Source organism: Exophiala oligosperma (genome assembly GCF_000835515.1).
Source record: "Exophiala oligosperma strain CBS 72588 unplaced genomic scaffold supercont1.7, whole genome shotgun sequence".
Classification (NCBI taxonomy): Eukaryota; Fungi; Ascomycota; class Eurotiomycetes; order Chaetothyriales; family Herpotrichiellaceae; genus Exophiala; species Exophiala oligosperma.
In genome coordinates, this window is record NW_015622824.1 from 1,285,272 (window position 1) to 1,297,581 (window position 12,310).

At 51.7% G+C, this 12,310-nt stretch overlaps 4 protein-coding genes across 4 annotated transcripts; 3 read left to right on the plus strand and 1 right to left on the minus strand.

Moving 5' to 3' along the window:
* Positions 1–924: 924 nt before the first annotated feature.
* Positions 925–2,148, plus strand: PV06_07756 (uncharacterized protein; the record flags this gene model as incomplete). Its single annotated transcript, XM_016409033.1, has 6 exons — positions 925–929; positions 1,072–1,459; positions 1,510–1,557; positions 1,608–1,640; positions 1,689–1,772; positions 1,830–2,148. 6 exons carry the CDS (start codon positions 925–927, stop codon positions 1,869–1,871), a joined length of 600 nt encoding a protein of 199 aa, XP_016260787.1. The 3' UTR covers positions 1,872–2,148.
* Positions 2,149–2,865: 717 nt separating this feature from the next.
* PV06_07757 (uncharacterized protein) lies at positions 2,866–5,051 on the plus strand (the record flags this gene model as incomplete). The annotated part of the gene is made up of 2 exons (XM_016409034.1): positions 2,866–3,250; positions 3,420–5,051. The coding sequence occupies exon 2, from the start codon at positions 3,462–3,464 to the stop codon at positions 5,049–5,051; it is 1,590 nt and encodes a 529-aa protein (XP_016260788.1). The 5' UTR covers positions 2,866–3,250; positions 3,420–3,461.
* A 1,352-nt stretch (positions 5,052–6,403) lies between these two features.
* Positions 6,404–8,919, plus strand: PV06_07758 (uncharacterized protein). Its single transcript, XM_016409035.1, has 2 exons — positions 6,404–8,618; positions 8,718–8,919. The coding sequence occupies exons 1-2, from the start codon at positions 6,585–6,587 to the stop codon at positions 8,829–8,831; spliced, it is 2,148 nt and encodes a 715-aa protein (XP_016260789.1). The 5' UTR covers positions 6,404–6,584; the 3' UTR covers positions 8,832–8,919.
* On the minus strand, positions 8,394–12,154 carry PV06_07759 (uncharacterized protein; the record flags this gene model as incomplete). The annotated part of the gene is made up of 1 exon (XM_016409036.1): positions 8,394–12,154. The coding sequence occupies one exon, from the start codon at positions 12,152–12,154 to the stop codon at positions 8,981–8,983; it is 3,174 nt and encodes a 1,057-aa protein (XP_016260790.1). The 3' UTR covers positions 8,394–8,980.
* Positions 12,155–12,310: the final 156 nt, after the last annotated feature.

The window sequence follows — 12,310 nt, forward strand, 5'->3', positions numbered from 1 at the left end:
CTTCCCAATGGTACATCGCAGAAGCCCTCTTCTCATTCAGCATGGACCCTGACACCCTCCTCGTACCCTTCTCTGCTCGGTCCTAAATATCTACACTGCCACCACACGAAATGACCAGTCTCATTCTCTCTACTCTGCCTAGTGAACCGTCCATCCCCCTTCCAAAAGCCCTGCTCGTCCTGGCGGTACTCCTCTTTTCCATCTTGGTCCAAGTGCTTCACCTATCTGGACTGACTGCAGTACCCTTTGATGACAATCCTACTGCTACCTCAATCTGTTCCCGCCATTCGATCTAGCTTGTTCCTATTGCTACTTCCGGATACCCTTGCTGTCGCCAGTTGTCTGAATTAATACCGACCTCCTTCGTCAGTGTCGTTCCAGTTACAGGGGAGAGAGTCCTCCAACCCTGACGATCAGCACGCCTTCTCTGTTCGGTGTTGACGTGCTGAATGATCGGAACACTGACTTCAACCCACGGGCGCAACCCCAGAGAAAACAAACATATATTCGCTTGTGCATGGTTGTTACTGGACTCGCATTCACAGTCACACTATCTCCTCCATCTTACCTGCAACTACTCCCAGTTCGCCCTATATCTTGATTGGTTTGACGCCGGTAGTGTCGCTCCTCTTCGGTCACACCTCACCCTGCACGTACATCTCTCCCCCCGGCCTTGCTTGCTCCTCTTGCCAACGGAGCCGAGAGAGGGCAGAAAACAACGTTGTCCCTCGGTTTAACCTTACCAGCCTGCCGCTGCTGTGCGACCTTGACAGTTTGACTTGGATAGCACACCTGCCAGTCCTCGGCAACTCGTGCTCGTGTGGCTAGTCTCGCCCAAGAGGGTTCTTCCTGGACATTGATGATTGTGCCGAAGCCATAATCGGCCGACTTCAATTTCTACTTGCCAGCTACAATCCGGACACTATGTCGTAAGTTTCTCCCCTCCCTGCCTGGTACCTCCATATTCCAACCCCTTCCGAGAGAGGGCCTCTTGTTCCTGCTGGATCGGGCTCTTCAACCACCCGTGGAGGAATGACTGCTTTACCCAGCTCTGACATTGTATCCTGCTAGGAGTCCCCCACCACACAAGAAGCAGAAGCAGACACTAGCCACCACGTCGCCCAATACGGCCAACAAGGACGTGCCGGCGCCTCAGACGCCACTGGCGCCCAAGCCCAATTCTGAGCCTCTTTTGATGCCCGCAACTGATCCCAGCAATCCTCGAAAGCGTGGTCGAGCTTCTCCGAGTCCCAAGCTGAACACCTTGCCCCCAGCGACAGGTTTTATACCAGAATCGCCATCGACCACGCCCAGCGTGCCCGGTGTTTCCATCAATGCCTTACTCAGTGATGAGTCGGGCAAAAAGCGCGGTCGCACCAACACTCCATGGACACCGCAGGAAGAACAACGCCTCAAGCAAATGCGAGATGCAGGTCATAGTTGGAGTGAGATTGCCAAAGTATTGAGGCGTTGGTATTCCTGTTTGATTTCCAAGCTCACATCTGACAGGCCTTTCCTGCGCGGACGGAAGGAAGTGTGAAGAAACATTGGTACAAGGCAAGTATCTGCGACCTCAAATCCGAAATAGGGGGCTAACTTGATTCGAGGACATGCACTACGCAGAGTTTGCAGAAGATGAGGCAAGGCTCATGCTCATCTTGTATGTGACCGGAACTGACGCTGTCCAGTCCGCTGCCCTCCGTGAAGCTATCAAAGAATACGATGCGAATAAGTGGAAAGCTATTGGGCAGAAGCTCGGCAAGCCAGCAAAGGTACGTTCTGGCCCCACGTAATTCTGCCTGATTCTGCTTATTAACCGACACTGCCAGGCGTGCGAGCAGTATGCGCGAGAGCATTTCAGGAACGGATGAGACCACGGTGGATTATCTCACATGTTCTGAAGCGAAGGCGTTGGGTCGGACACCAAAGTGTATTGTGCTATCTCAGATTACAGAACTGATGGTTTTTTCCCCCTCGCATTGGAAGATACTCTACTATGTCTTGTGTGTCGGATACCAGAATGCATGGGAGGAGCGCTGGATATGTTCACCACCTGGTCAGGGATTGGGTTTGCTCGCAGTAATTAACGCTTTTGGATCTGGGACATGGTGAGGCTGAATAATGTGGCCTTTTCCGAATAACGATTTCATGTGCTCCAAACTACAAGACAGATCGAGACCGAGTATGCTTGTCAGGCCGGGGTCACCCAAGCACCTCAGCAATCTGTCAACCATGCGACGGTGCGTGTGCCAATCACGAGGTGCTTGCCGACCTGTGTCGCCTTAGTGATTTGTATGGCGAGTATTGGTTGGGCCACAGTACCCGGGGAGTACTGACTAGTGGGTGTTGGCTGGTCCGCAGCTGTGTTAGCTTTGAGCTGCATCTGTACTCTCGAGGATGTGACAGCGGCGGCAACTACCTGGCTGCACGAGCGCTAAATGTTACAGACTGTGAGCCACTCGTCTCTACGTCTGTGTCTGCCACTGCCATTCTAGGTACGGAGGGACATTGATCAGGCTAGACGTAGAAAAAGAAAAGATAGGACTCCGGGGATTGCAGAAGGACAAGGGGTGCGACCAGGATATTGCCATGAATGACAACCAAGTACGAGTAGGGGGTACGAATACGATGAAAGAGTTAATCTCTACGAGTCTATATGTACGGAGTACATGGTGGAGGAGAATTGTTTCCCCGCCTTCCGAACTCACCTTCCTCTTATCGCTATTATCGTTATCGTTATCGCCACAGGATTGTACGCTCGTATTCGTACACTCACACCAGGTCCTACTTTCTCCGCATTGGGCAACTGAGAGTACTTTTTTTTCTCGCTCCTCATATTTTTTTCCCTGCGCCCTTCCACCCGCACTGACTACGACCGCCGGCCAGGTCCAGTCAGGTTTCTAGACATAATGGCAACGTTACAAAGTTGAACGGTGACTCACCCAACACATTTCACTGCTTGAAACATTTTTCGCTCCTCTCCTTTCGTATCCTGTGCTCTCATCTTTGCCTGGTGTCTGCTCTTTTCCTGTACCACTAGCCACAGCCTCGAGGACTTGGGACTTGGATTTCAACGTTGCACGACCTCGTTTGGACGGAGACTAGAGTCACGACTCCACCGCTCTTTTCACCACTCATCGCCACCGTTGTCTTGTGTCGGGCTCCTCTCTGCTTGCATCAGTGACTTCAGGGTGATCCTCCTTTGTCAGAGACTGGACGGCCGGTCTGCATTCGAGTCCAGCATACCTTGGTAAGTACAATCATTGTGCATGAACAGCTGTTCGTCCGGTTCCGTCGAGTGGCCCTTACTCCATGCCCGTTGGGCACCTGCATGATGAACCCTCGTCGTCCTTGTGGTTGCATTGGCGACAATTCGGTTTATTGCAGCATCCCAAAAGTGATGCTTACTTCTGGCCTAGATTTCCGCCGCAGTTTAACCACCTTCCTCCCAACTCTCCCTGATGGCCACTAAAGCCGATCGATTCGACGCTGAGAAAGCGCAAATCCAACCATTACCTCAGCCGACTACCACCGTGTCCGGCTACCATGCGTCCGACCACGACAGACCTGCTGATCTGTCCTTGTCCGCCCGGTTGTCCGCGCGCCTTCGATCCTTCGAGCATGTTCTGCTCAAGTACAACATCGAGACCCGTGGGATACAACGAGTGGAGGATCACGAAAAACAACATATGTCGTGGTTTACCTACCTTCAAGTTTTTGTGCTCTGGACGTCGATAAATCTGGCCATAAACAACGTAACGTTGGGCATGCTGGGCCCGGCTGTGTACGAGCTTTCCTATACAGACTCGTCACTCTGCGCAGCTCTGGGTGCTCTCTTGGGCTCCCTGCCTGTGGCTTGGATTGCAACATGGGGACCACTTTCCGGGATCCGGACAATGGTATGGGGAAGATACGCCATGGGTTGGTACCCCAGCAAGCTGATCGTCATTCTGAACATCATCGTCATGCTAGGCTACTCTCTTCTGGTGTCCATTATTGCTGGGCAGGTGCTCTCAGCAGTTTCCCCGAATGGATCCATGTCCGTGGTTGTTGGTATTGTGATCGTGGCTGTCATCACTTGGGCGGTGACGACTTTTGGAATTGCCGTTTTCCACTACTACGAGCGGTTTGCCTGGCTGCCCCAGCTGATCGTTTTCTCCATTTTGTATGGCGTGGCGGCTAAGCACTTCGACACCTCAACTCCCAGTGTGGGAGACAGTCGTACGGTCACCGGCAATCGGCTATCCTTCTTCTCAATTTGCGTATCTGCTGCCATTACGTACTCAGGTCTCGGTATGGACTTCTTTGTCTACTGGCCGACCACGGCTTCACGACCCTTGATTTTCATTATGACTTTACTGGGCCTCACACTTTCCTTCACCTTTGCCTTTGTGCTGGGAGCAGGGGTAGCTTCAGGCATTTACAAGTCAGACGCATACATGAATGCTTGGACCAATTCACAGGGTGGATCGGGGTCAGGAGCTTTACTGGTCGAAGCCTATTCTCCCTTGGGCACTTTTGGCAAGTTCTGTGCTGTCATCGCTGCATTGGGCGGCATTGCAAACATGATTCCACCGACGTATTCGTCCGGGGTCGACTTTCAGATGCTCAATCGATACTTTGACAGGGTCCCCAGAGTCATCTGGAACACCCTTGGTGCCGTCATCTACACAGTTTGCGCTTTGGCCGGGCGCAACAATCTCGGCGTAATCTTTACTAATTTTCTAGCGTTAATGGGGTATTGGGTCGCCATATGGGTGGCGATTTTACTCGAAGAGTTCCTCATCTTCCGGAAAGCAAAGTCATCTAATTATGACTGGCACGTGTGGAATCACAGAGGAAAGCTTCCAGTCGGGGTTGCAGCACTTGTGGCATTTCTAATCGGCTGGGCAGGCGCGATTCTTTGCATGGCCCAGGTCTGGTACACTGGCCCAATTTCTAGACTGGTCGGTGATCATGGCGCCGACATGGGCAACTACGTCGGGTTTTCCTGGGCAGCATTGGTCTACCCGCCCCTACGTTGGTTTGAGCGGAAACGCTTTGGAAGATAGAGTGCATGCGGCTTAAGGACGTGGCTCTTGCGAATCAACAAGACCTCTATATAATATTTATTCAATTGGCCATCACCCGCCACAGACATTCCTGGGAAAACCCTGATAAGTCTGCGAAATGTTACTCGACGCTTCCAAAGACCAGCAAATATCAATATCCTCGTATTCGCATCGTGCCCTGACTTTACAAACGCAAATTGAATACGAGACACAAAATTAGCTGACCAGGTTATTGGCCACGTTGCGTAAGGCTTGAGTGTTTGTTTTTCACGTCCACACAAAGTCAATTCTATATCAAGTATCATGTTTGGGGCCTCCACAGAGAGAACCTGTCACACGACGTCTCTCGGATCCTCGGAGTTTGGGATGCATATAAATGCTGGCTGGAGGCGGCCACGAGCTCGTGACGCTCAGACTTACAATCTGCTGTCATCATATTGGTCACAAAGACAAAGTGAGCCGCTTATGTGGTCCCTGCTGAGATCTCTCCGAAGAGATGGATCGTGTCGCATGAACCTTTGGAACAGAGTTCTCTACACGTCGCCTAAAAACAGACCCTGAGCGCTGGTGGTTGTCCATACACAGCAAGGCTGGTGGACTCGATGTCAAAACTTTTCAAGACAAGCGTCGAGCTTTTATGTCAATCTAAGCCTATTGAAGCGTTGGCAAAGCTTTCTCTCTCGTGCAGATTGGCATCTAGCATTTGCCCCCTTCTTGCGAGATCTGGCCTTGGCTGCGACCAATGGTTGGAAGATCATCCCGGGCTGGTCAAACTTTTTCTTTACCCCCTGATACCGAGATACTGCAGCCATTCAGGGGATGAATGTTGGGGCTTCGATGAGAAAAACAAAAGCCATGCGTATACGAGCACTTCTGTGTTTATCTCTATGGCGCGGCTAATATTTACGAACCCTACCCTCTTCATGTATCGGTTAAGGGGTGTGCGCCTGTCGATACTACTGTCAGCCCCACGTCAACATCGTTGTCAAAAGTGTCAGCCTCAGCCTTCCTTCTGAAAGCCGCAAAGCAAGCCCGGAGCCATGGACTCGATGATATGAAAACGAAATAAAAGAATAAGCGACTCGAAAGTATCCGGACCACCCTTGCTGCCCTGGCCAGGTCGACGAGATTGATTTATAGCCACAATCGCACCTTTTCGCTTAGCCTCACTGAAACTTTGCCGGAGCCTGATTGTTTGTGATAACAAAGGTAGGAAAGGCCAGACCTGGATCCAATATTGTGGCTCTAGCCCGTCATGATGGCAAACTCTCACATGCGGAACGCATGCTCCACAAACTGACACGGCTGTCTCGCCGTCACCGTCACATCATGATGGTCTTGAGTATGTCAACCCTGTGCTTACCGTGTAGCCTTCCATTGTTCTTTTCCTTCTCTCACTGTGAATTGCCATTTCGAGTCTCTCATTACCTCGACTGTTGTTGATCATCCTCGCTGCCCTCTCTCACTCGCTTGGGAGGCAGTGCTGGCTTATTCTTGCTCTTCTTTTCTCCTGTTGTTACTTCCATTTTCAAGATGCAGGGCCATTCGTTTTCCCTGCTTGAATTGTTTGTTTTCTTGTTGATCACCAATTTTGCGGCCGGCGCTTCGTCTGGAACAACGTCATCTTTACCAACGACCAGTTCGACATCGTGGCACCGCCCTTCCCCAACGACCTCGTGGTACAACGGCACAACAACTTCCATCCGGAGCTCATCGACCACGACGACAACCTCCGAAGCCCTAACCACTGTACTACCACAGTCGATATCAGATATAATTTTTCCGACAGCTTTTCCCTTTCAAAAGCCCATTCATCCATGGAACATCCCTAGTGGCAGATGGCGTCTTTCCCAGTCGCAGACAAATGGCAAGGGACTTTTAGGCACGATCCCGCTCGGTGGACAAGGGGGTGCACCCAGATTTCCGGCCTTTGTTGGGGCTCCTGGCCCAAAGGGTGTCTATACTGGCGGATCATCAGGCAGTGGTCCGTCTAGCAGTGGCTCGTCAGGTGGTGGCAGCAATCCACCAAAGACGTTTCCTTGGGGGTCACGTACAGCAAACAACACCAATCCCTACACCAACCCCCCCAAGACCGGCGTTGTTCGAAGCTACAACTTTGTCCTGGAGCGTGGAGTTCTAGCACCCGATGGAGTTCAGCGCGATGTCATCCTCATCAATGGCCAGTTCCCCGGACCCACCATCGAGGCCAACTGGGGTGATACTATCGAAGTCACCGTGACGAATCTGATCTCTGAACCCAAGGAGGGTACTTCTTTGCACTGGCATGGTCTGCTGCAACAAGGCACTCCGTGGGAGGATGGCGTTCCGGGCATCACACAATGTCCGATCGCTCCAGGAGCCACGTTTACCTATTCGTACTTGGCTGACCTATACGGCACATCGTGGTATCATGCCCACTACTCTGCACAATATGCGGCTGGGTTGTTTGGTGCCATCATCATCCATGGGCCTTCTAATGCCAACTATGACGTTGATCTCGGACCAGTCCTGCTCACCGACTACTATCACAGGGAATACTACGACATTGTGGAGGAAGTGATGGGCACCGATCTCAGCAAAGTCGCTCCCTATTCCGACAACAACTTGATCAATGGAAAGGGCACGTTCGACTGTAATCTCTTGGCGAATGACACTACATGCACCCCCAATGCTGGATATGCCAAATTCCAATTCACAAAGGGCCAGAAATACCGACTTCGCCTGATCAATGCCGGTGCTGAAGGTCTCCAGAAATTCAGCATCGACAATCACCAGCTTACTGTCATGGCTTACGACTTCGTGCCCATCCAACCATACACCACCGAGATAGTCACGTTGGGAGTGGGCCAACGCGCGGACGTTATCGTCGAAGCGACCGGTGGCGTCAATGATGCCGTCTGGATGCGAAGTGTCATCAGCAATTGTTCTCTCGCCAATCAACCCTATGGCTATGCGATGGTGTATTACCAGAACGCCAACACTGACTTTAAGCCCAACAGCACGGCGTGGACCGACACGACCGATGCCTGTGCGAATGACGATCTCAGCAAGACGGTGCCATACTACCAGATCACGCCTCCGGGCACACCTGCCAAGGAGGTCACGGTGGACGTGAACTTTGGCGTCAACGCGACGGGTAGTCTCGTCTGGACCATGAACAATAGCACCTTCCGCACGTGCTACAACGATCCGGCCCTGTTTCGGGCGCAAGAGCTCATTACCTCGCCGAACAGCACGTTTGAGTATCCCGACGAGTGGAACGTTTACGACATGGGCGAGGCGAGCAGTATCCGGGTCATCGTCAACAATCTGACTCCGGTGTCGCACCCGATGCACCTGCACGGACACAACATGCACGTGCTGGCCGAGGGCACGGGTACTTGGGACGGCACCGTGGTCAATCCTAGTAATCCTGCACGACGAGACACTCAACTTCTCCGCCCGGTCGACGCGAGTGGGAACCCCGGGTATTTGGTGATGCAGTTCGACGCGGATAACCCTGGAATGTGGCCTTTTCATTGTCACATCGCTTGGCATGTCAGTGGTGGGTTGTATATCAATATTTTGGTGAGTTTTTGTTCTCGTCTCTTTTTGGTTTTTGTGCAACCCCTGCCGAGGAGGTTTGGTCTGACTGAACAAATACTAATGTTGGTCTCTGAAATTTAGGAACGACCAAATGACATTCCCACAAACACGCCCGGCGGATTTAATGACATGTGTACGACTTGGGGTCAATATACGAGTCTCGGACCGATTGATCAAATCGATTCCGGGTTATAGTGGTGACCGATCGATTAGTTTCCCCGGGATTACCTCTCTCAGACGGCGTTTCTTGATACGAAGAGCGAGGTATAATAAATGAATGAGAAATTTAAAAAGTTTTGAGAGCACTGGAATGTTGCTCGACCGTTTTTCATGTCATGCCAGGTTCAAGAAATGTTTGTACGCAATCTGAGACCTCGGTCCATCATGCTCTCATGTAACCTCTTGAGACCATCATCGTTTCCCAGTGCCGCGACCAAATAATCATCCGCAAAAGCGACCATGTACAACTCCTTGGACCAAGGACAAGCTCTGATTGCGGCATAAAACGCGCCTGTCAGGTTTGTGAGTCGTTGTTTCTGTTGTTGCTGGTTTTGGTGCTGCCGCGTTTGCTGGGCGTGCTTCTTCTTTTTGTGCTGCTGTTGCTCCTCGTCATCCTCCAAAACGTCGAGACCAACAACAAGACTCCTCAGACTACTTTCCCATTTGATATACGATTTCCATATATCGATACAGTGAAACCCAGGCGAGTTCTGGTCCGTGGCTCGTCTGAATGCCGCTCGGATACTGTGGTCCGTACTACCCGCGTAAGAGGGCCTGTTGAGTTCAACCTCGAGATTGAACTCGACAGAAGTGACCTTGTTTTCCTCGCCCCGCCGTGGTGGTATGGTCGCGGCCTCCGCCGTGACCGCTTCAACCCCGTCGGCAGGAGTAGTGGTGTCGGCGTCGATGTCCACCTGCCGAAGACGATCTACCAACCCCGACTTTTGTGAAAAGTAATGATGCAGAGTGAGCAACGTCCGGTTGTTGGGAAACAGTCTCGTCGAATCCGCAATGACCTGCCATGACTCTCTCGGTCTGTATGGTTGTGCGTAGACGGCCGAATGGGCATGGACAAACTGTGCTCGACCTTGGTGGATTTTTTCCGACACGGTATCCATCTCCTCCGTCTCGTTCAATTTGACCTCCTGCAAAAGGTCACGGTATGCTTCCATTGCGTCTCCAAGGCGTAACGTGCCGTAGAGGTATTTGTGTAGAGCCAAAAGGTCGGCAACAACTGACAACAACATCCGACCTTCACGAGATACTCGACAAGCCGAAAATTCCAATCGCAGGTACCGTTCCGTCTTGACCTGATTGGCCGCGGACGGCATATGCGTAATATCCTCCGAGGTTTCGGCTTGTCGAAACCGGTCAAGATCAAAAGGCTTGTCGGTTATCATGCTGAGTAGAGTTCGAGCATGCTGGAACCGTTTTCGCTTCATGGACGAGAAGACCCAGTCCCACCACAACATCAACGTGTCCCTGTCCCGTCGCTGGTTTCCAAAAGGTAGGTCTGGCTGGCGCATGGACAAGGCGGTCGACCATACCTTTTCTGCGGCCTCAAAGTTACCGGCGGCTTCATTCTCGACCAAGGCATACACGTTGTACAGGCGGAGGCTGTCGGGGTTCTTCTTGAGGAACGACTTTGCCTGTTTCCTGGCCGATTTGAAATCGATACCGGCTTCGAGGGCAATGGCGTACTCCATCATATCTTCATCCGGGGTAGCATTCTTCGACGCGACGCGTGCGGTCTGAGAGACAGCTCGCCGGACAAGATCCAACACGACATGCACCGGTCGCTTGGAGGAGGAAGAAGGAGATGGCATCGTGTTTGAGTCCGAGGACGCCATTGACGATTTGACGGTACCAAAGACATCATGGAGTGAAGTGGCGACGACAGTAGTAGTGTCGGCGTGTGTCCTGGTCGAGATGTCTGGATTCGACACAGCAAGACTCGGAGTATAGATGAACGGATCTTCTTTCCATTGACGAGGTTCATGGAGAAGAAGATGACATGGTGGCAGACCAAGGAACAACAAGAATGCATCTCGAAGAAGTTCGAGTCCCTGTTTCGATTCGATTGAGAAGACGAAATCTTGAATATCAGAAAACAAAAGGATCCGATATGGGTCATCATCAGGGACATCGTCAAGGGCTCTGGCCGGCAGACTCGCATGTTTCTCAAGATCAGTCTCGGCCCTTGCCCAGGTCGTGAGATTGTGCACGGCAACCTCGGGAGGTTGTTTGTCGACTTTTGGTTCCGGTTCGGTATTCGAGTTTGAACACCAGCCTGTAGCTCCATCCTCCCCAACCCGTGGCACTTCGGAAGACCAAAATTGTTCAAATGCCGACATGACCATGTCGGTTGACAGTTGAGAAGGTCGAAAGAGGTTAAACTCTATCATCGCCTGCCAGACACCAAGAGCCCGCTCGGTGAAACCAGACTGCCAAAGAAGCAAGGTCAGGCGGAGGAGGAGGTAGACACACTGCGAATCTCTTAAAGGACCATCATGTCCGGATGAAGAGAATTTTGTCAGACACCTTTTGTACACCTGCAGGCATGTATCCAAGTTGAACTTCAAAGCACTGCTCTGCATGAAATTCAAATACAGTATCCACAAGTCATAGGACGAGTCTTTGTCGAGGAAAACTTGCCACTGGGAGGCCTGCTTCTGAACGTCCCAGATTGTGCTGCCCTCTTGCATGAGACCCAGGATCAGAGCATGTCGGCCGGCAGGATCCTTGACGTGAGATAGTGCTTGTTCATATAACGAAATCCTGAGATCGGCGAGACTCCGCGATGTTGCCGCACTGTGCGTACTACGATGTTCGCGGCGGGCACTGAAGGAGATTTCTTGGTATTTGATGAAGGTGAGCCACGCATTGACATCTTGAGGTCGTTCACTGGTAGCCCGGGAAAGTTCCATGTGACGCCGGTGAACAGGGTCATTTTTGAAAGCATCAAAGGTATCTTGCTCGGGTTTCTCACGCTGTCTACGTTCTCCATCCGAGGAGTCACTGGCGGACTCAGCCGAGGAAGCACTCCCACCCAGGTCATTCGAGAAGCGTCGCCGCTTCCTCGGCCGACCATGGGAAAACCTCAAAAAATCTCGTTGAAGGTCGTCATCTTGACTGGGACTACTGTGGACTTTGATGAGCGAGTCATCGTCCTCAGTAAGGCCGGCGAGAAGAGATTGCTTGCGCGACTTTCTTCCCGAATCCAGTCCAATATTCTGCACCTCACGCCGAGTATCAGACTTGGAAATAATGCGATAATTGGGACCGAGACCAATTAGTGCACCGCCTCCAACGGTGTAGTATCGTGGGACGGCATAGCGATCTGGTGCGGCGAATTCGACGTTCCGTCTATCCCCTCTCCGATCTTCGATGAACAATGAAGACGCGTCGTTCTTGCCGCTGGACGAGATGGAAGAAGAAGTGCGATGTCGTACTTCTTGCGAGTTGTGATGGAGCAGCTGATGTCCACGGTGGTTGATGTTACTGTTGGATGAAGACATGGTGATGTACGTATATCGTCCCAACCAGAAGCACTGTTCTTCTCTGGTCGGGCTGTGCATGGAGTCCAGCTGTCATCATATTGAGGCAAATGTTCTAGAACGTTGTGAGACCATCACGTAAAAGGACATGTTCATGGCTGACAGATTTTTTGATTG

Bases quoted from the DNA above. Each gene is read 5' to 3' on its own strand.
- PV06_07758 (XM_016409035.1), top strand. From the start codon at position 6,585: ATGCAGGGCCATTCGTTTTCCCTGCTTGAATTGTTTGTTTTCTTGTTG. The intron at 8,619-8,717 runs GTGAGTTTTTGT...TCTGAAATTTAG, and splicing joins GGTTGTATATCAATATTTTG to GAACGACCAAATGACATTCC.